At 40.4% G+C, this 20,426-nt stretch overlaps 1 protein-coding gene across 8 annotated transcripts in view; it reads right to left on the bottom strand.

Annotated features, from left to right (window-relative positions):
• The window catches only part of LOC117402875 (lysosomal-trafficking regulator-like), a 163,435-nt gene that overhangs the window by 11,232 nt on the left and 131,777 nt on the right, over nucleotides 1-20,426 (bottom strand). For all 8 annotated transcript variants that reach the window (XM_034004461.3, XM_034004467.3, XM_034004462.3 and 5 more), the window contains 16 exons: nucleotides 19,508-19,584; nucleotides 18,289-18,477; nucleotides 16,586-16,731; nucleotides 16,388-16,484; nucleotides 16,230-16,291; nucleotides 14,574-14,629; nucleotides 14,008-14,160; nucleotides 13,197-13,441; nucleotides 12,787-12,853; nucleotides 12,339-12,495; nucleotides 11,747-11,887; nucleotides 10,913-11,130; nucleotides 9,231-9,461; nucleotides 3,543-3,732; nucleotides 2,301-2,437; nucleotides 500-598 (listed from right to left, as the gene is read on the bottom strand). In XM_034004461.3, coding sequence (XP_033860352.3) covers nucleotides 500-598; nucleotides 2,301-2,437; nucleotides 3,543-3,732; nucleotides 9,231-9,461; nucleotides 10,913-11,130; nucleotides 11,747-11,887; nucleotides 12,339-12,495; nucleotides 12,787-12,853; nucleotides 13,197-13,441; nucleotides 14,008-14,160; nucleotides 14,574-14,629; nucleotides 16,230-16,291; nucleotides 16,388-16,484; nucleotides 16,586-16,731; nucleotides 18,289-18,477; nucleotides 19,508-19,584 — 2,265 coding nt within the window. The remainder of the gene's footprint in view (nucleotides 1-499; nucleotides 599-2,300; nucleotides 2,438-3,542; nucleotides 3,733-9,230; nucleotides 9,462-10,912; nucleotides 11,131-11,746; nucleotides 11,888-12,338; nucleotides 12,496-12,786; nucleotides 12,854-13,196; nucleotides 13,442-14,007; nucleotides 14,161-14,573; nucleotides 14,630-16,229; nucleotides 16,292-16,387; nucleotides 16,485-16,585; nucleotides 16,732-18,288; nucleotides 18,478-19,507; nucleotides 19,585-20,426) is intronic.

Raw genomic sequence — 20,426 nt, 5'->3', positions numbered from 1 at the left:
GTGTGTGTGTCCCCCGAGACCTGAGTTATAGCGAGGGAGCACTGTATTTTGAAACCAAGGTCACATGGTAACAGTTCTTCCAGAGGTATTCAAAAGTCTCAGACACTGCTTGGTACAGTATTGGGTTAAGAGAACTGCTTTTGTTAAAGTCAAGGGTTGTACAGTAGCAAATTTTTTTTTTCTTTTTTGGTTCCTAAAAAATCGACATGGAATCTTTCCTAATGGGAAATGATGGGTTATTTAAACTAATTTAAATTAAAAAAGTGCTGCAAATTAAAATGAATAAATAATATACAACTCTTCTTTTATTTACTTAATGTAGACATGAAATGGTATATATGTGACAAAAATACACGCCCTCAAGGACACAAGTAACAGATTAGATGTGCCAGTAGGTCACCCTAACTTATATTTATAATATGTGGTATACCTTTCTGTAAAAAATGCCAATGCAAAAAGTTTCAGAAATGTTGAAGCTAGTCCAGTGAAATGTACCTACCGTGGTGTTTGTAAATCTGTTGCTGTAAGCTGTGATTACTCCACATTTACTGCCAGTGAACAGCTGGCAGCTATCAGGTACCCACGCACAACTTGTAACCTAAAATCAGAAGTGAAAAGGATTCATTTACCTCATAATGATTTACAAATATCCAGGGTGTGGTCCCAGTCGCAGACTAATCCAGCCTTAAAATACATAGAACTCAGTAAGACTCAGTAATACTGGATATACTTTGCGCTTATGCTGTAGAACACAAGAGGGTGCGCTGTGGTCAGTGTTTTTGTAAACTGTCTTCCTTGAGTTTTTAATCAATGTACTTAATACCATTTTTTCAAGCCCTTATTAACATTTGCCATAAATTAATTAAAAGCATTAGAGAACACTGTGCAATTAGTTTCCCCTTTGTATGTATTCCCTTATAATCTAGTATTGTAAATACCAGCACCAAATGTGTACCCTATAAAATGTTGAAAGTGACCATGACTGTACATACAACATTAATGTCATTGCACAGTAAAATAATAAAGTTTCTCAACATTATCTTCTGGGAACTGACCATATTTAGGAGCTTACATTTTCCATAACAATATATCAAATTCCTTTTCATTTGAAATTTTAGAAAATGATGGAACACTCAAAGCTGGTTTCATGTTTAGCAATACTCAGCAAGCATTACAGGATTCTTTTAGGGGACCATTTATGTATGTTCTAAAGCAACGGAAAAGTGTCCATCATGCTGACCTAATTGCACACCTGAGGTGTAATTAAAAAACAAAAAAAACAAAAACAAAAACACAAACAAAAAGAGAGGTTGCAGGCTGTATAGTTTTGTAAGCATAATACAATCTGTGAAGTTTTGAAAAACTGTCTGTTAAGCAAGTGGCTCTGAAGCTACATTAGCCTTCAGTAGCCCAACCAATCAAGAGGCCAGAAGTCATGCATGAGTACGTCACAGTAACAAGTTCTTGGAAGGACAAGACAACACAATTGGAAACAATGCCCATTGTATAGGTAAAACTGTATGTGTGACATGCACCAGTACATATGTACAGACACTTTCATAATACCCATGTTTTGTTTGTTTATTTAGCAGATGCCTTTATCCAAGGCGACTTACAGAGACTAGGGTGTGTGAACTATGCATCAGCTGCAGAGTCTCTTACAACAATGTCTCACCCGAAAGACGATACACGTAATGTTTGATCTTTATAAAATGCCACTGTGATGAAATGTTTAACTAGCTGGTGACAAATAAGTGCTGGGATGTGGGATATTTGTTCTTCACTTTACAACCAAAAATAGGTTTCTGCAATGGTAACTGCAAATACTGATCCAACATGTGATCCTTGACTTGGCAGTTACCATGAAGACAGGATAAAATACACACATATATGTATATATATAATTTTGCGGTACCTCTACGCTTGTGAGACTGCATGATCATTAAAATCTAGGGCAGCAGTGTGGAGTAGTGGTTAGTGCTCTGGACTCTTGACCGGAGGGTTGTGGGTTCAATCCCCAGTGGGGGACACTGCTGTTGTACCCTTGAGCAAGGTACTTTACCTAGATTGCTCCAGTAAAAACCCAACTGTATAAATGGGGAATTGTATGTAAAAATAATGTGATATCTGTATAATGTGAAATAATGTATAATGTGATATCTTGTAACAATTGTAAGTCGCCCTGGATAAGGGCGTCTGCTAAGAAATAAATAATAATAAATAATAATAATAAAAATCATATGTTTGAAGAGTGGACGATGATCTATTCAGGGATACCAAGATCCTGAGTGAATTCTCACCTGGTGGAGCTGGGAACACTGGATGAAATTGACAGGCGGTTCGCTTTGTTTGCTCTTCAGTCGCAGCATGTTATCAGCATAACCCCAACTCAGAATGGCTGACCACTGGATGTCCGTGCTGTGCATGCTGCGGACACCTGCAAAGGCACGGGGCAACATTACAATGCGAGAGGACAGCAGCAACAGGACAGTTCCTTTCAGCTACAATAAGAGGACCGCTGTCTAGGTTGGAATACAGCACACTTATAAATAAGTGAACTCATCTGGCCAACTCAGATTAGCAAAGGACATCCCTAACTAAAATGAAGGATACATTAAATTTAAATGTGTAACCAAGCATAACATTCTCAGTCCCTTATTGTTTCTGCTGTTGACCTTTTTGTTTTCCAGCCTTTACTTTTACTAGGCTATACAGGTAATAGCAATCCCACCCACGTGGCACATATAGCTGACATACAGTAGTAAACTACTTGTGGTCAGTATGAGATACTATTACCTAACTATACCAGAGGAGAATGGGGAGAGTACATTGAACTAACTTACTAACTTCTAAATAAAGAGTGGGGGAAAAAAAATCAACAGCAAAACAACAGGGGATTGGCATGCAGATGAGGTAAACCTCAATTTGAGATTACAATGATAGGGCTTAGAAAATGCAGGGCATACACACTAGATTCACTGCATGGCTATAAGTAAAACAAAGTCTTCCTGGCATCCTTTATACATTAATATAATATGTCCACAGCATTTTGTTAAGAATATTTTGACAGTTTAAGTGGGTATGTTTGTTATTTTAAGCAAAACAAATAAGCTGAAGGCACACAGGGGATAATTAGCAGACTTCCCCATTGGACACACATATCCAGCTCAGTTTATTGTATACCAAGAACAAAAAATAAGTAAAGAGCTGTCCCAATCTATAATCTGTAGTGACTTGTACGAAACATTTTATTGCCAAACATCACAAAAGCTCGCAGCTGGTAAACACACACATGCTGCTCGCTCCCGCAACTAAATACAGCAGGCAGGCTGCTACACATTTCCCCAGTAAAAAACCAATCCCACTATTACGTATTTCTACAATCACAACACTCATATTTACAATAAACAATCCCAGAAGCCCCCTGCCTTATGTGCAAGACCTCAGGCCTGCTATAGTAGCTTAGAAACCAATTTGCCTATTTGGAACTCTTCCTTAGGGAGTTTAATGTAGCATTAAGTTATGTAATGGAGGTTACTTACCTTGTTCTTTGCTGTAAATCATCATGAGACAGAATTTCCTTGACAGTCCACAGATGGCTCTAGTAGGCAGTGCCAGCAGAGACCCGAACCGCTCCCCGTGTGGTTGACTGAAGCAGACCACAGGGTCGGGGGAGCTGGGGGAGCCCACATACTCACCCCACTTCAAACCCTTAATCCAGGGGAGAGGGCTCTGAAAATACAAAAGAACATTGGTTATTCATATGTGTTTTAGGGATTTGGTTCATTTCACACCCAAAAAATTGAAGCGAACTTGAGTTTCTTTTACAGTCAATTCCAATTTGTTTTTCTGGTTCACTTGCGGCTTCATCCAGACTTGAGTTCTATTGGTTTCACATTGCACTTTTCTAAACACACTCGGTTCTCTTGCTGATTACTAGAGTGGAAGTTCTCTCTGGAAAAACTTTTTCCATCATGCCAAACATGGAAAATACTTTACGTGCTGTGCTGTTGTTCACATTCATTTGGTGCTTACAACATCAAATCATTGCCGAAGAAATGGAACATGCCAGAGCACTAAGTATTTGACGGGAAAACACTGTTCTTTTGGAGGAAATGTGGGAGCGACATCTGGTGTTTAGAGGTTTTAAGCAATGGCAAATATTAATAATTGCTTATTGTGACTGTTGTACACGTGACAGTGTGGTGAAATACAGGTGCAACACAGGAGCTGGTTTACTAATCTGAGGTGGAGCAACGCAAATGCAACACTAATGTCTGTACCGCTTCGTCTTGGCACAATGTTTTTCGAGTGTATGGCTCAATTATAATGAAGCCAGATGCAATGTGCGAAATAATTATTCAATTGTCATTTCATATTTTTCCTATGACCTTTCTTTGCCTTGTGACAGTTTTGCTATTATGCTTAGAACGTGTTGCAATAGTAAATCTCAGATATTGATATTGGTGTAATTTCATTGAATAGCCCTGGGTTGCGCCAGTTTGTAAATAGGTCCTTATTATTTTTTTGTGATGGGCTGTTGTGTACATGTGACATTATGGTGTTCTTGTGTCATAATGTCATTGTATTATGTGTGTGTTTTTGACAAGCCCTGTGTTGTGTATGTGCGACCTTGGCGAGACAATTTCCTTGGTGCTTGCTGAAGAACGTCACTTCCACAATTTGTTTCGCTGTTTGGAGCAGTTAGTTTTTTTTTTGTTTGGAGTAAGTGAACTGAGTACATTTGGTTTGACATTGAAAATAGCTGAAAAGGATCTCAGTTCACTGGTGTGTTTATGTGGGTCTTGGGTGGTTTCACATATAACTCCAAGCGAACCAAACCTAACTGCTCTTCAATCCGAATCAAATGGTTAAACAAACTATGTGTGAAAGTGCTCTAAAAGGAAACCAGCATTCATCACGAATGGGAACATCCTTGTTTCCATGCCCTTTCATGGAATTATTATACCAAAGCTCTTCTGGGCCCACCCAGAACCAGTCCATCAAATGGTCAGCCCTCCCCCTGACATCACTTTGGGGTATATAGCACTACCACTTTGGGACTAGCCTTCAGGATTCTTTTTTTGCTGTCCTGGTAAAAAAAAAAAGTGCAGACACAGAACCACCACTCTCCTTCAGACAGGGAGTCTTCCGTTAATCACGAATGGGAATGACACTATGCCAAATCTGGAGCAAGCTGGTATGGGCCCCAGGGTGACCACTTCTCATAGCGATGTCAGTTTGTCCTGATCAGGCCATGCAAGAAGAGAGAGGCGCTAGATCTTAGTCAGCCTTTTCACCACCTTTCATTTGGTCCTACGCCCTTTAATGAGTGTTCATGAGGTTGCCACCGACCTTGTCGAGTGGCCTGTCACTCATGCAGGGGGTGGCACACCTGCAGACTCATATGCTGTTTTGACTGCCTCTACCAGCCATCAGCAGAGTCTCTGTTTAGAGACTGCCTTCCCTTTGGCTTTAGATCCAAAGCAGATAAAAAGCTGTTCTGTCAATTTCCAGTTCTTTGTCGATCAACGTAGAACATCAGAGCCCTTACAAGGAATGAACCCTCTGTGCTCAATGTCCTTGAATGGCAGGGGCAGAAAGCCTCCAGCTCGATAGTCTGGTTGCAGTGGAAATCTGAGACGCATTTCGGAAACAAAACGCTGAGTGTGAACTAAGCGACACCCATGTCCTGTGCTTAGTGAACAAGAGACACCTCTTGGGTGCTTACAGTATTGGGAGGTCACTGCTTTTCTTGCTGATGTAATGGCCAGGACATAAAGTGGGTGCATAGGGGGTGAGCGCCGACAGCAAAACTGTCAACCTTCACGTGAAACGCCGACAGCATGGCGGCGTAGACTATAAGTGTGGAGTAGCTCCTTCCCTCCAGTAAGTGTTGGAGAAAATCCAGAAGCACTACAATAGATGTTTCAAGGGTGCTTATAAACCTTCCCTCACATTGGTAAGTGGCACCCGCACGTGCCGCTTGAAGCATGTCTAGGCCTCTGTCCGAACATCCTAGTGTTTACCAACGTCCACCTTCAATGGCCATACCCACAGCTGCAGGTAGTTGAGCCTCCACTGCTTCCCTGCTCGCATCTCCAGGATCCCAGGGAACCGTCTCCTCGGCCATCTTGGTGCCACCAGGTGGATTGATGTCAGTTCTGCCTGGATCTTCATTAGACATTCCCTCTCCTGCTGGTCCAGAGAACCCCGAATGGCATGGGGTGGAATCCACTGCGGCAAAAAGACTGGGGTGCTGAACCTTATGTCCATAAGCACTGACAGCAGTACAGTTAAGGTTGCCGCTATCAGCCCCAAAAGCCTCTGAAAAGAGCTAACCTTTACCTGGGAATTCAGGGTGAAGAGACTCAGACAAGATTTGATATCTTGAACTTGGAAGGAGGCCAGGGACGCTGCATGTCCAAAGTTAACCCCAAGAAATCTAGCCTATGTGTTGGTGTGAGTTTGCAATTTTCTCGAGACTTAGTTCTAAGTGGTCAAGAACTAGTCCCGACGCCATTGGTCACCTCCTCTGATGCGTTTGCCTCAGGTACGACAAGCAGCCAAGATCGCACTTTAGTTGCCAACCTTAAACCCTAAGGTTCCAGCCGCATAAGCCCTATTGGCAAGGGCTTCAGTCACCCTGCATTGCTTGCTGGTCCAAGCTGGGTCCTTAGTTGTACAATGAGGCTGTACGAACTGCAACACTGGGAAAGACGCGACAGACCCTTTCCTGAGAGGGGGGACGGACCAGCCAGCCTCCACCTCTTGAATGTAGAGTGGGATAAGTGGCGGATATGTGTGAGGTGGCTTGGAGGGCAGCTGCGGGGTGAAGAATGAAGTCTTGCTCTGCTGTTCCTGTGGAGAGATATCGATGGCATGGTACATCCTCCCTTCAGCTCCCTCAACTCAGCAGGAGGGCATTCGATAAGTTGTTCCTCCTCAGGGGGCCCAGGGTCCTCCCCCACCTCCGATGACACGCCTGAGAACAGGGGCCTGATTCTGAGGCTGCTACAGACAGCAGGTCTTCTGCGCTAGGTGGGTGGGTGGGCTGGGCCTGCAGAATCTGATAAGAGTCGCCACCGGTGGCAGACTTGATGCTGAAGACCAAAGGAGCTGCTTACTCGACAGGAACCTCGAGCGCTTGCGCCTGCACTCTGTTTCATTAGGGGAGTTGAGGGTGCTTGCTCCTGCTAACTGGAACCCCTTTAGTGGGTCCAGTAAGGAGTGACAGCCGTGAAATGAGCCAGGCATGGTCACGCTGTGACAGCTGGGGGTGTGAAGAAAACGCATGCCAAAAGGCGCTATAGATTAATTCCTGCCTGACATCAGCGGGCTCTGTGAAAGACTCTGGTGCTTGCTTGAGCAAGACTCGGGGGTGCCACTTTATCCCAATTCACAGGGGCCAAGAATGCACTGCCAGTTGGGGTCGAACTATACCGACACTGGAGCTGACTAACCACCGCCAAGCACCTAATAAATCTCCAGCAGGTGCTGGTAGGGAGCTTGTGCCTCTCTCAACGTCAAATTGGATCGACGCTGGGACACCAGCAGCACCTGCCCGGTGGAAGCTACAAACGCGGGCGCCAAAGCTGCTGGGGAGCTGTTAATGTAGTGTGATTAACTGTAATCAGCTCAAAAGCTGCTGTACTGAAAAAACAAAGCAGCCTCTGTGTTGGACTGCTTGCAGTGCTGTGTGCTGACTGTAAACAGCGGTTGCCTTGTGATAACCAGCTGCTTGATTACAACACTTGCTGTGTAGTACACAGATAAGCGCTGGAGTCGCTGCTCTACTCTATGCACTGAAACTTCAGGGTGTCCTCGTCTCGCCGTACACAAGCGACCCCTGTATTCTGACAACTTTTCATGTTTATGTAGTTTTGTTGTAAATCACAATACAGCGTCCACCACTTACACCATCCAGGGTTATTGCGGGCAGCCGTTTATATCGGAGAAATAGCATTTGCCGTTTGCCATTTCCGTTGATTTCAATAACAAAGGCATCATTTATAACAAGATAAGCACACCATATATTCGGGCAAACTCAGCCGTTTGGATCTCGTTATGTACCATTCATATAGATTTAAATAAAACACACTGCTTATACTGTAGTAATCGCTCTTACTAATCCACCAATCACCAATCCACCAGCTGTTTTCACCTTGTTACCTTGCTATTCACATACATTTCAATACAAAGAGAAGCACTTTACTGTAGTAAAAGCTTAACAGATCGACCAATCAGCTGTTTGCACCTTGTTACTGAGCGATTACCCATGTACTGTACCATGGCTATTTGTCAAACTGTCAGGTTTACAGTTTGAAAAAAAACAGCACTGACTGCAACAGCAACATGAATGGAAAGAGAAAAGCGATGAGCATCAGCACAAAAATTCAGTGTGTAAATAAAATCTCTGTTAGATGCTGTGCGCTTGCTAAAGCGTGCTTGGAACTCTGTCAGTCAGCAAGCAATGTAACGTTGCTTCAAAAAAGCTGGGTTTCTGTAGTTGAGGAGGAGAGTGCTGACGAAAATACAACCGAAACTGAAACTCTGACAACAGCAGAAAGGATGTCAAAGGAAGAATTCTCAGCTGCGTCACCTTGGCGACCAGGACGCTCTGTCTGAAGCAGACACCGATGATGTAAGCAAGCGTGCCTGTGCTTTTAACACTGTTGCGTGCTATGGAGCAGCATCCGGATATAAAGCCGAATTGGGATTTTTTAGAAAATATAGCCGACCTGTCCTGTACATTTCTGCACTTGCATTACTTTTTTGCACTTACTTTTTATTACATTAATAGTTTTATTTTATTAGTGTAATCTGTGTCTTAATAAAGATTTGCTGTGTTTACTGTACTGGTGATTGTGGGACATTTTGAATGTCAGGTTATTGTGTGGGAGTTTATACCGTCCATCGCTTACTGCAGGTGAATCACGTTAACACAAACACGTCCGTTCTAAGTGGTGGCGACTATATTGCAAACTGCTAATAAACAGCTACTGTGCTGCAAGGCCGTAGAATTTCTACAATGCATTACTTTTAAATATATCTCAGTGTAATAGGGGAGAAAAAAATATATAGAAAATTGCTGACTTTTCAAAAGCCTGCACTATGTTTTCTGAATACTGCCAATTGCTTTTGAAACCGAAGCAACATTAATAACAATTTCTTAATTCTACTCAAATCACAATGTTAGTAAGACTGTCAGAGGCAGGGAGTTGTCATACCGGATACACCACTTCTTTGGTAAGCTCTCTGGTCTCTCGGAAAGCAAACTGAACGAGCAGCCCCATGGCGGCGGGCAGCTCTCCCTCCGTGATGAGGCGGGAGGCGGGCCGGCTCATGTGCCCTGCGTTGAAGAGCTGCCGAGGAGTCTGTCCGTACGTCTTTATCATGGTCTCCAGGGCTCTGCGCTGCACTGGGTCCTCCACCGCAGACACATCCATCCCAAAGTACGTCTAAGGACACAGAGATGGATTTAAAACTATGAAAGCAAAGATTGTCCACAGACGCAATCTACTATACTCTTAGCTGAAAATACTGTTCTTGGCTAAACTACAGTCTTCCACTGTCGGACTGCTCGAAGCTATGCAAGAGAGTGTATTACACAATTCTAAAACTAAATCAGTAGTAGTGTTTGGGATCCTTTTTTCAGTTTTGTTGAAAGGCATTAAATGTATGATTTTTTTAATAAAGACTTATTATTATTATTATTATTATTATTATTATTATTATTATTATTATTATTATTATTATAGAGCCTTTCACAATAAAAATTGCAGCAAAGCAACCAAACAAAAGAAAAAAACACATAGAACTGTAAAACCAGGCAGAGAATAAAAGGAACATAATTTTAGCACAAAAACGGTACATTATAAAAGTGTGTCATTAATCTTGTTTTGAAAGCACTGACACTTGGTGCTTCCATTAGAGCTAGGCAGATCATTCCAGAATTTTGGGTTTGAGTTTTTTTTTTTTTAATTGTTATTAATTATTATTTGTTTATTTAGCAGACGCTTTTATCCAAGGCGATTTACAGAGACTAGGGTGTGTAAACTATGCATCAGCTGCATAGTCACTTACAATTACGTCTCACCCGAAAGACGGAGTACAAGGAGGTTAAGTGACTTGCTCAGGGTCACACAATGAGTCAGTGGCTGAGGTGGGATTTGAACCGGGGACCTCCTGGTTACACGCCCTTTTCTTTAACCACTGGACTACACAACCTCCTATCCTTTGTGGGATAGTAAGCAACCTGGCATTCTGTGATCCGACTGGGTGTCAAGGAACATATGATATTAAAAGATACTTTAAATACGATGGTGCAAGGCCATTTAATGCCTTATAAGTTAAAAACAACATCTAGCCAGAAGCCAGTGCAGAGATGCTAGCACAGGAGTAAGGGAAAAAACATACTGCTAAAAAATAAAATAAACTAAAGTCTAATTCAGTCAAATATTTAAAACTGGTCAAAAATGTAATTTATATACATAATGTCTAAAGCAGAACAAATAGTTATTTCTCATTTTGCGTGCCCTTAGTTTAGGTGGCCTAAGATGCTAAATCATGGTGTGTGAAACAAGCTGTAAAAGCACAATGCAACATTTGCCCTTATAATTTTACTGTGGTATACTAAAGTAAAAGCACAGAAAGGTGTAGTAAAGTATACCTAAAACATGCTAAAGCACAGACAATCAAGTATGGTAAAGAATTGTAAAAACAGTAGCTAATCTTGGTAAAACACTGTAAATGCAAGTAAAATTAGGGAAAACTGCAAAATAACAGCAGTTTATGGGGAACACAACACTTATTTGATAGGTGGGATCCTTCAAAATGTTTGTTTCCCCCACAACAGCTGACTTTATAAAATCACCCTTATCTAACAGAGCTAGCTGCCCGTTGCACTCACCGCTGGGTGGAAGACGTTGATTGCGTGCACTGCTGCCTTGCCCTTCTGCTTTTGTCCGAAGACCAGGTCGATCCACTGGCAGAGGGTCTGGGACACCTGGTCCGACTCCAGCGCCTGCCGGTGGATCAGGATGAAGAGACGCGGGTCGTTGCGCGCCCAGGGCGGGAGGTTGACGTGGTTCACCCGCTCGCTGTTCTGTCTCACTCCAAAATCAAAGCCTGCCAGGGAAGGAAAGGTTGTTTTTTTCCTTGTATGTTGTAGCTCATAAATTAATGCAACATTTGCCCAAAAATGTACAGTGGTATAAAGCATATACACTATTTAATCAAATGGAGGCCATTATTTTTGTTAAATCTCGGGGCTCAAATTGAAAACACCAAATGCACTGCAATGTATGTAGGCAACATCAGCATTTTATATTTTGTTTGGATAAATGATGTATGCAATACTTGTCCAAAACCTAAACAGAAATACTGAACCTGTTGAAAGACCTTGTGTAAGTGCCTTATATTGCTAAAATAAAAGTTTGTATCAAAGTGTAACACAACACTTACTTAGTATAGTGTTTTTGTAAGATATCACATCATATCGAACAAAAGTCAGGGAAAACACTTTAGTATCTGTCTGTGGAAGTAACTTGAGCAGTCCAGAGCCTTATCAACCAGGTCTTTATTAACTGAACCTAACTACACTATAATCTACTGTGCCGGATATCCCATCATTTTAGCAACGTTTTATTAGAACAGAATAAGGTTGTACTTTCTATCGTAGCACACCAGGGGACGCACTGTTCTATTTGTATGTAAGTGACTGATTTTATTTCTCATACTGTACCTTCTCTGTTCACCAAAAACTCTGGCAGGTAGAAAAATTCAGGGATCAGCTCCTTTACATCAGTCATGGATTCGTATGATGAAAGCCGCCATGTGGTGTTCATTGAGTGGAAAGTCCGATCAGGAATATCAAAGCTTTGGTCTGTTGAGAAAATTATTCTGTATTTAATAAACAGCTCTTGACAGTAACATTTATTTGTTTCTTTAATGACTGAAGATTCTGTATCATAGATGCTTGCACTAAAAAGTACACAAGAAACAGATAGAGAATCCTACAGTGCATGAAAATACATCACTGCGTGTCATTTCAAAAAACAATTCCAAGTTGCAAGTAAGCTTTGAACCAGTTCAAAGTGAGTCTTAACCTTTTACATGGTTATTTGTACAGGCAACATACAATTGTTTTGTATATGCAGTCAAAGTTGCAGTTGACTCAAGCCCATTGTAATGAATTTAAAAGTCTAGGATTCAGACTCAAACACATAAATTATCGGATACAAAATCAATGAACATTTTATTTCACCCTTTCATGCTAAACCTTGTTTGCAACCCCAGCCCCGGTGTCTTCCCGTAGTCTTCTTGTAATAACGCACCTTGGTAAGATAAAAACATCTTTGTGAAGGGAGGCATCCTGACCAGGAAGTGTAGGACGGTGCCACTGTTGGAGTAATGGGACCCGTAGTGATATGGCTGCACAGGGGGCATGGGGTCATCATCTCGAGCCCCCTTCCGGAACTCCTCTTCCAGGTACTGGAAAACAGAGCAGCGCCCCCCTCATGTCATGCTTCTTAGAATATATATTCTCTTATATCTATTATGCTTGATTGAATAGCACCATAAAACAGGAAAATAACTGATCATGAAGTGGCACTGTATTTTTCAATTGCATTCACACATCTTTGTGAATGCTCTTCCTGAAACCATGCTGGTCCTCAATCTGATCAATCACTAGAACAATGCTATGCAGAAAAAGAATTACCATAGAAGACTTTGTTAATGATACCATCTCATTGATTGACAATAGGCATGATCAAGCAATACCTTGTAGTTATCCACGTAACGGTCTTCCTTCTCTTTAGATTGCACAGCTATGGGTTTCACAAGATTTCTGAAGGAAAAAGATAAATATTTTCATAAAGCTGAAATACTTTTTTTCTTGTCATTTTATTAGTTAACTGCATAGCATAGATTTACCAAACCTGATTATAGCAGACACAGTAGATTGAGATTGAGACAAATAACATCACAACTAAAAAAAACAAACAAACAAACAAACTTGGTTTTAATTCTGTTAACTTAATTATTACATTATTTTGTACTCAATCCAGTTTACTGATTAGAAACACCCATTTAATAAGGGTAAATGGTGTGGTGGCTCAGTAGTCAACAGCATTATTCTCCTGGAGCTGAACAAGAAAACATTTCAGGCTTTTCAATTCTGAATAACTGACCTGTAGATAGTAGTTTCGCTGAGATCCAGCGTTTCACTGGTGTAGTCGCTGAGAATGAAGGGAAACACGGGGTACTGCATGAGGTCGTTGAAGGAGCGACCCGCATGTTTATTAAGGTGGGTCAGATACTCAAAGTTTGTGATCTGCCCCGAGCACCACAAGTGGGTCAGAGCCGTGATGTTTCCATATTCCAGCAGATTGGGCAAGTTGGACGTCAGGATGTTGTGGTAAACGTCATCACGGACCTAAGCCAGCAGACATAAATATGTGCTTAAAAATGATTAATGCTAAAACTCATGAATAATCATCACCAGCTTGGGTACTGTTGCCACCCATACACTAACAACATAAACATCCTACATGCAGGTAATGAGTTTTGTATGTGTTAATGCTGAAAGAATGTCATGCAGTCAGTCAGACCAATCTTCTGTAATAATTGTCTACACAAAAACTTCTATGTGGTTTTGAAAGGCACTTGGAGAACAGAAAATATTGTGGCTAAAATACCCTACCACTTTCTTTGTTGTTACAGTTTCTTGTGGATTCTAATATGATTTGTATTTGGTGCTGCACATTGGTGCTCCATATAGTGAGCTAATACCTGCACCTTTAAGAACCTTCATTTGACACAATGGCCAATATTTACTCTACTTTTGCTCCAGTTTACTTTCAGTAACTTCTGAATTAGTTTCTTTAACTATAAACTGTATTCTTTTAATAAAAGAACGTATGGCAAACATAGTACATCTTGCCGTTATCCCGTGGTTTAGCACGCTGGCCCCTAGTGCAGTTATGCTTTTCTGTACAGTACCTTGGTGTTGTCGAAGGCCAGGAGCAGTGTCCTCCCATTGGTTAAGAAGATCTCCACTGCGTTGTCCCGGAGCTGCCACCATCGCTTGTGGACCTCTTTGATTTCTTCATAAGTCCAGGAGAAGGATGCTGGCTCTGTTTCACCTTGAGGACTCTGGGGGGGAAAAAAAAGAATAAGCTTCTAAAATAAGATTATTTAAACTTTTTTTTTTTTTTTTTGCATTTCATTGCTCAAACAGAGCATTGTGCTTCGGATTGGTGTCCTGCTAATGTGATTATCACAACCATAACATGCCGTTTTCTTTGTGCGATCTGTATTCTACACAGTAAATCAAACATAAAAAACACAGGCTTTCTTGTCAAAGTCGCTTTGATCAAAAGAAGCACTCTATTCCTATGCTGACAAGCCTAAACTTAGCTATTTACTGTACCATACCATAACAATTTCCGTCATATACAGTAGTATCCTACGTGTACAGGCATTCCAGAAAACTTTCTTTGTTTATTTACTTCTTTTTCTTGTACTATATATTTGTATTTTTTGTATTTACTTGTGAATTCACTTACAGGACTGTCGTAGGTATCCGCTGCATTATCTTCAACAAAGTACATTCCAGACTTTCCTGTGTAGAAGAAGCATGAAACATTATTATCAATTTCATTAACAACTGTTTTTCTCTAAAGTAGTACAGTTGGTCCCTTGACAATACTGCTGTGAGGGCATTCTAGTGCACTGTACATAGGATTGTCTAAGTAAATACTCGGGAAGTAAAATACATATATGCAAAATAGAAATCTGTACATACCAAGTACTATTAAGCCTCTCTAAAAAATAGTCTAAAACAGTACACATACTGGGCCGTATGATTTATATTTATATATTTATATATATAACCACTGGACCACACAGGAGGTTAAAGAAAAGGGCTTGTAACCAGGAGGTCCCCGGTTCAAATCCCACGTCAGCCACTGACTCATTGTGTGACCCTCAGCAAGTCACTTAACCTCCTTGTGCTCCGTCTTTCGGGTGAGACGTAATTGTAAGTGACTCTGCAGCTGATGCATAGTTCACACACCCTAGTCTCTGTAAGTCGCCTTGGATAAAGGCATCTGCTAAATAAACAAATAATAATATTTCAGGCCTGAAAGTTTATGATGTTTTTTATGAATCTTTTGGGTGTGTCATTGTGACAGGGAGGGCCCTGATGCTGGTTCTTGCGTGGATGTGTGCAGCTGGGACTTGCAACAGGAGATGTGTTGCTAGGCAACCAATTGAGCAGAGGCTCGCCCAGTGCTGAGCTGATAGGGAAGTCCTGATTGGCTGGGGGGCGTGCCCAGGGAGGCTGCTCGCAGCTCAAAAGGCATCGAGGAGGAGAGCGTCCGCTCCGCAGGATTAACTACTACGGATCCCTTCAACTGCAATACGGTGTCTGTGAAGGCTCTGTTCAGCCAGTAACAAATCGCTGTTACAATCACCTTTATCGTATTTCATAGGTAAAAATGAGACACAGTAAATGCTAGATAGACCATATTTAATGAACCGCTTATGTCAAGCAGTACGGTAACTTTTGATTTCATAACCATTAAATTGTGATAAAAACATTGTGCAAGGGAAAAATGTGAATATTTACCCCATTTGACCCATGGTATGACAAATTAAACACTGTGCCTGGAGCGTCAGCTGTACTAGCACCGAATACTTTCAATACATTGCATTACAACTTATAACTTGTTATCACTTATCTCTGGATCAAACTCAAAATGGCATCTTGCCTCAGTGATTAATGTGAAAAATGAATAGGAAGATAAATCTCACAGTAACTGATTTGGACTCTGGTGAAATATTGTAATGAAGAAAACAAAGGGTAGCACAGAACAGTACATTATTTGCAGACACGCATTATGATGCAGGAATGCACAGAATATACTGTCGTGCTACAGTATGTGTAAATGAACAAATCACTGTACAGCACAGTTTTTTTTACATTTACCTGTGGGAATTACTATACATTCACTGGGCTGTAAACTAAAGGTTATAGTAACATAAATCACCAGAAACACTTTTCTGTTTAACTGCATGCTTCATTACTGCTGGCAACCCAAGAAGAGCATTTAAAGTATTCAATAAATGAATAGCAAATTGAATTGCCTATCAGCCAGGTGGTTTATCTTTTTATTAAAAAGTGTATTGTAACAGCAACACAAATTTTCAAAAGTACTTGCCTAATAATAATTCACCAGTGATCTCTCTCGAAGGCGCAACACTTACGCATTTGCGAGTGAACCTAAGAAAATCAGGAGAAAAAGTATGTGAGCTTTTATATTTTTTATGACCTAAAGTGGATACACTCTGGTGTATTAAGATGGGGTCAGACAGGTACCTGATAGGCTCACTTGTTGCTTTGTCTTTGACAGTGGATGAGAAAGAAGAATGTGTTTTGTCTTCAAAAAGATAGGACAATGGTGGCTTGACTGGTTCTATAAAGAATATAAAAATACAATTTTTTACATTAAAACAGCCAATCAAATCAGATATGAAAATCAGCTATTGAATACTGTGTGGCAAAGGCCCAGCTCACCCTCTGGTTTCTGCCTGTCCCTCAGCAGGTATTTGTTGGGGATGGTCAGGTAGCATCGCTGCAGACGCCGCCTTTCTCTATTGGGCCCCTCGGTGGGGTCTAGTTGCCAGGATGTTGGGTAGGAGGCTGGGTCATACCACACAGCTCTGAAAACAACAAAGTCACATTCCAGTCAATACATAATACAAAGACACACAAAGCATTTAAACAGTCACCCTTTCAGAATCTGTAGTTTAAAGGAAAGACCATCAATGCTTTACCTTTACTTGATTAGAGAAAGCAGCTTTAAATAAAAACATATACTATATATATATATATATATATATATATATATATATATATATATATATATATATATATATATATATATATATATATATATATAATTTTATAAATGTAGTCGTTGCCAAATTATTTTTATTATTTTTTCCCAATTTAGAATGGTCAATTATTTATTTATTTTTTTAAGCTCAGCTCACCGCTACCACCCGTTCGCTGACTCGGGAGGGCGAAGACGAACACACACTGTTCTCCGAAGCGTGTGCCGTCAGCCGACCGCTTTTTTTCACACTGCGGACTCACCATGCAGCCACCCAAGAGCTACAGTGTCGGAGGACAACGCAGCTCTTGGGCAGCTTACAGGCAAGCCCGCAGGCGCCCGGCCAGACTACAGGGGTCGCTGGAGTGCGGTGAGCCGAGGACACCCTGGCCGACCTAACCCTCCCTCCCCCCGGGCGACGCTCGGCCAATTGAGCGCCTTTACTGGATGCGCCACTCAGGAGCCCCCATAAAAACATATTTTTAATGATGTTTTCAAAGATGTGGTCCTAATCAAATTTTTTTGAAGTTAATACAGGGTATGCAAATATTTCAAATACAACTGTGGATAAACTGCAGATCCTAGGTCCTGCAATGTAGGCTACAGTGGTAGCCATAGCCAGCTATATAAATGTGGTGTTATGCTGCATGATAAAATTGAGGTTAATGCAATATGCAATTTAGTTAACCTGTCCTGCATTTTCTGCATGCTAGAAGGTGTTACCTGACTAGAAAAAGGGTTTGATGCAGATTACTACTGAAATACAATGATTCACCAGCAGGTGTCACACACTGAAGATCAGGTCACTATAGAAATACAGTACAGTAAATGCGGACCAATGCACAGAAAATCCTGATCTCAATCAAAAACATACAAATAACGAATATTTCAAACTGTTCGTTGCTAATGAGATACTGTAGCTTAATGATTTATCGTTCCGATCAAAGGGGATGATACTGTATTTTTATGTCTTTAATATTATATTATTAAATGTAGGCTAAGGTACATTTTACAGGGAACTTTTACAGGCATTTCTAACCCCTAAATCACATGTAGTTTAGCAGTGCTCTGACAAAATGCACGATTGTCTTTAAGCAAAGGTGCGCAACCAAACTTTTATCATGGGCCGCATATCCAGAAAACTAGTTTAACCTAATGTGTATAGCGGGCCGCACATTACTAAAGAATAATCCGAGTTTATGCAAAAACAGACAAAAGGAATCAGGTAGGGCTGTACGGAAATTTAATAAAAAAAAGCTTAATTGTTAATTAATAGTTCAATAAAAAATACAAATTCATCTTTTATGTATCATCACCATTTTCTGGCTTTATCATTAGGCTTTGCAACACCACTTAGCATGTAAAAGGTTAGCGGGTCACTCACCGGTCATGTGTTAATTGCTGGACTAGCTCTTGCCAGTGTCTGCTGGCGCTCAGGTCTATTTTGTACATTCCTCTGATGTGCTGGATGACCTTCTTCCTCTCCATGCCCTGTCGCAGCGACACATTCTGGGTGATGTCTGCTGCAATCTTTGAAATATCCTTAGACTTGCCGTCTAGCCTTTGAATGAGACTTGTGGGAAAAATTTGTAGTTGCAATTGAATGTATTTTCTAAAATTACATTTTAAATCTTGAAAACTAGGTCTGTGTATCGATGAGACTAAAAGATGCTGTTAGGTTAATTAAGTTTGTCTTCCGCCTTTATTCCCCAGAGCATTCCTGTTGCTCTACTTCAAAGAATTAGATATTGGTAAAAGAGGGTCATAAATATTTAAATGGGGGAATAGTTTAGATAACTTGCTGTGCTGGTCTAAACAAACAAAGCTGATTCTTATCTGTTTATTAAGAATGTCTGTCTGAAAGACAATATACCATTTTCTTCCTATAAAAGGTTAAGAAGTGCAACACCTGGTGGATACGAGGTTCCATGACTTTCTCCCATGAAATTAATTGTTGCCATGAACCATGGAACATTTAAGTAAGTGGTTCCTAACCCTGGTCCTGGGGACACCCTGTGTCTACTGATTTTCATTCCAACTGAGCTCTGAAAACAATTAAAAAGGTCTAATTAAGCAAATTATCAGTTCGATTAAGGGCCAAGTTAAGTAATTGAGAGCTCAGTTGCAATGAAAACCTGCAGACACATGGGGTTTTAATGAAATTTAAAGTGAAAATAATGTTTTAATGAAATTTAAAGTGAAAATAATTCTTACATTAGTACATAGAGCCCTATATCATCATAAATATGCACTACAGTGTTTAGAAAACAAGATTACACATTAAAATGGTAATTTTAACAAAACTACTGTAAGAATTTAGTGGGAGCCATGCATATGTTGTGTTTTCATATAAAAATACATACTTTTTTTCCTGTATACATTTCTCAAAGTTTCCCAATTAGGGAACGTAAAGAGAGATTTTGCCAGTGAGGAAATATATTATTTTTAAGTGTCCACAGAACAAACCACAGTAAAAATGCAACTCGGTCAGTTCAGTTTATAAAATGCATACCAGAAAAATGCGTTCAGCCATAAATTTAGAAATGTTGATATGAGTCCTAATATACAAGGGACTTTCACTTTAAAAATGCAATTTTTCTCACCTTTGTTGAGTATTTCCCATTTTCTTTTCCCAGGCTGTTTTGTTTGTTTTTTCTTCCGATTCATATTTCATCTGCTCCTTAAAAAGAACACATCAGGGAGAGATTTTAATATTTTTTATTGTCATCTACTCTAACAAAAAACAAAACAAAAACATCACTATCCACTGTAGTTTGGTGCATACAGAACAGACTCCAAATACTTGGAAATCGGATGTTTTTGGCAAAGCACACAGTGCCACCAGGTGATCATAAATAGTACTGTATTCCTTGGAATTTAAGATGACCTCGAATTTAAGACGCAACCCAAATTTGAGGAAAAAATAAAACATTAAATAAATATTCATTTACAAAGATACAACCTCAATTACGCATATGCAGGCAGTTTGAGGCCGTCTGCTATTACACTGTTTTTCTCCCAATTTGTGAACTGTGGTATTGCTTGGAATGTTGAAAAATACAGGGGTCTGATCAACATTTCCGATCTGTCCAAGCTGGTACTGTTTGTTAGAAATGCTGCACCTGTAAAGGCTTTTCTAGGAATTGATTTGAGAGCAGGCAGTAACATTTTGGTTAGTCTTTTCTCGGCAGTGAGTCACGTTGTTGCTTGTATATTCGGGCAGTGATGTCTTTGTTCGTCTTTTCTCGGCAGTCAGTCATATTGCTATTTGTGTACTCGGGTAGTCACGTCTTTGATTGCCGACTAATACATGCATCAACATACTGTACTCAAATTTAAGACGCAGGCTATTTCTGAGAAGCAAAAAATTGTTAAAGGAATACAGTAATTGCTCAAATTGCTTTGAAAAACAGATGTTGTTTATAGAAAACAGGAAGCTCAACAGAAGGAAGAAACATGACTTGTTATTTAATATGTGTGAGTCACTGGGTATCAGTAGCCTAGCATACAGCACTGTTGACT

The sequence above is a fragment of the Acipenser ruthenus genome, chromosome 5 (assembly GCF_902713425.1).
Source record: "Acipenser ruthenus chromosome 5, fAciRut3.2 maternal haplotype, whole genome shotgun sequence".
NCBI lineage: Eukaryota > Metazoa > Chordata > Actinopteri > Acipenseriformes > Acipenseridae > Acipenser > Acipenser ruthenus.
Note: the sequence above shows the minus strand (reverse complement) of the source record. Positions and strands in the feature narration are given on the sequence as shown.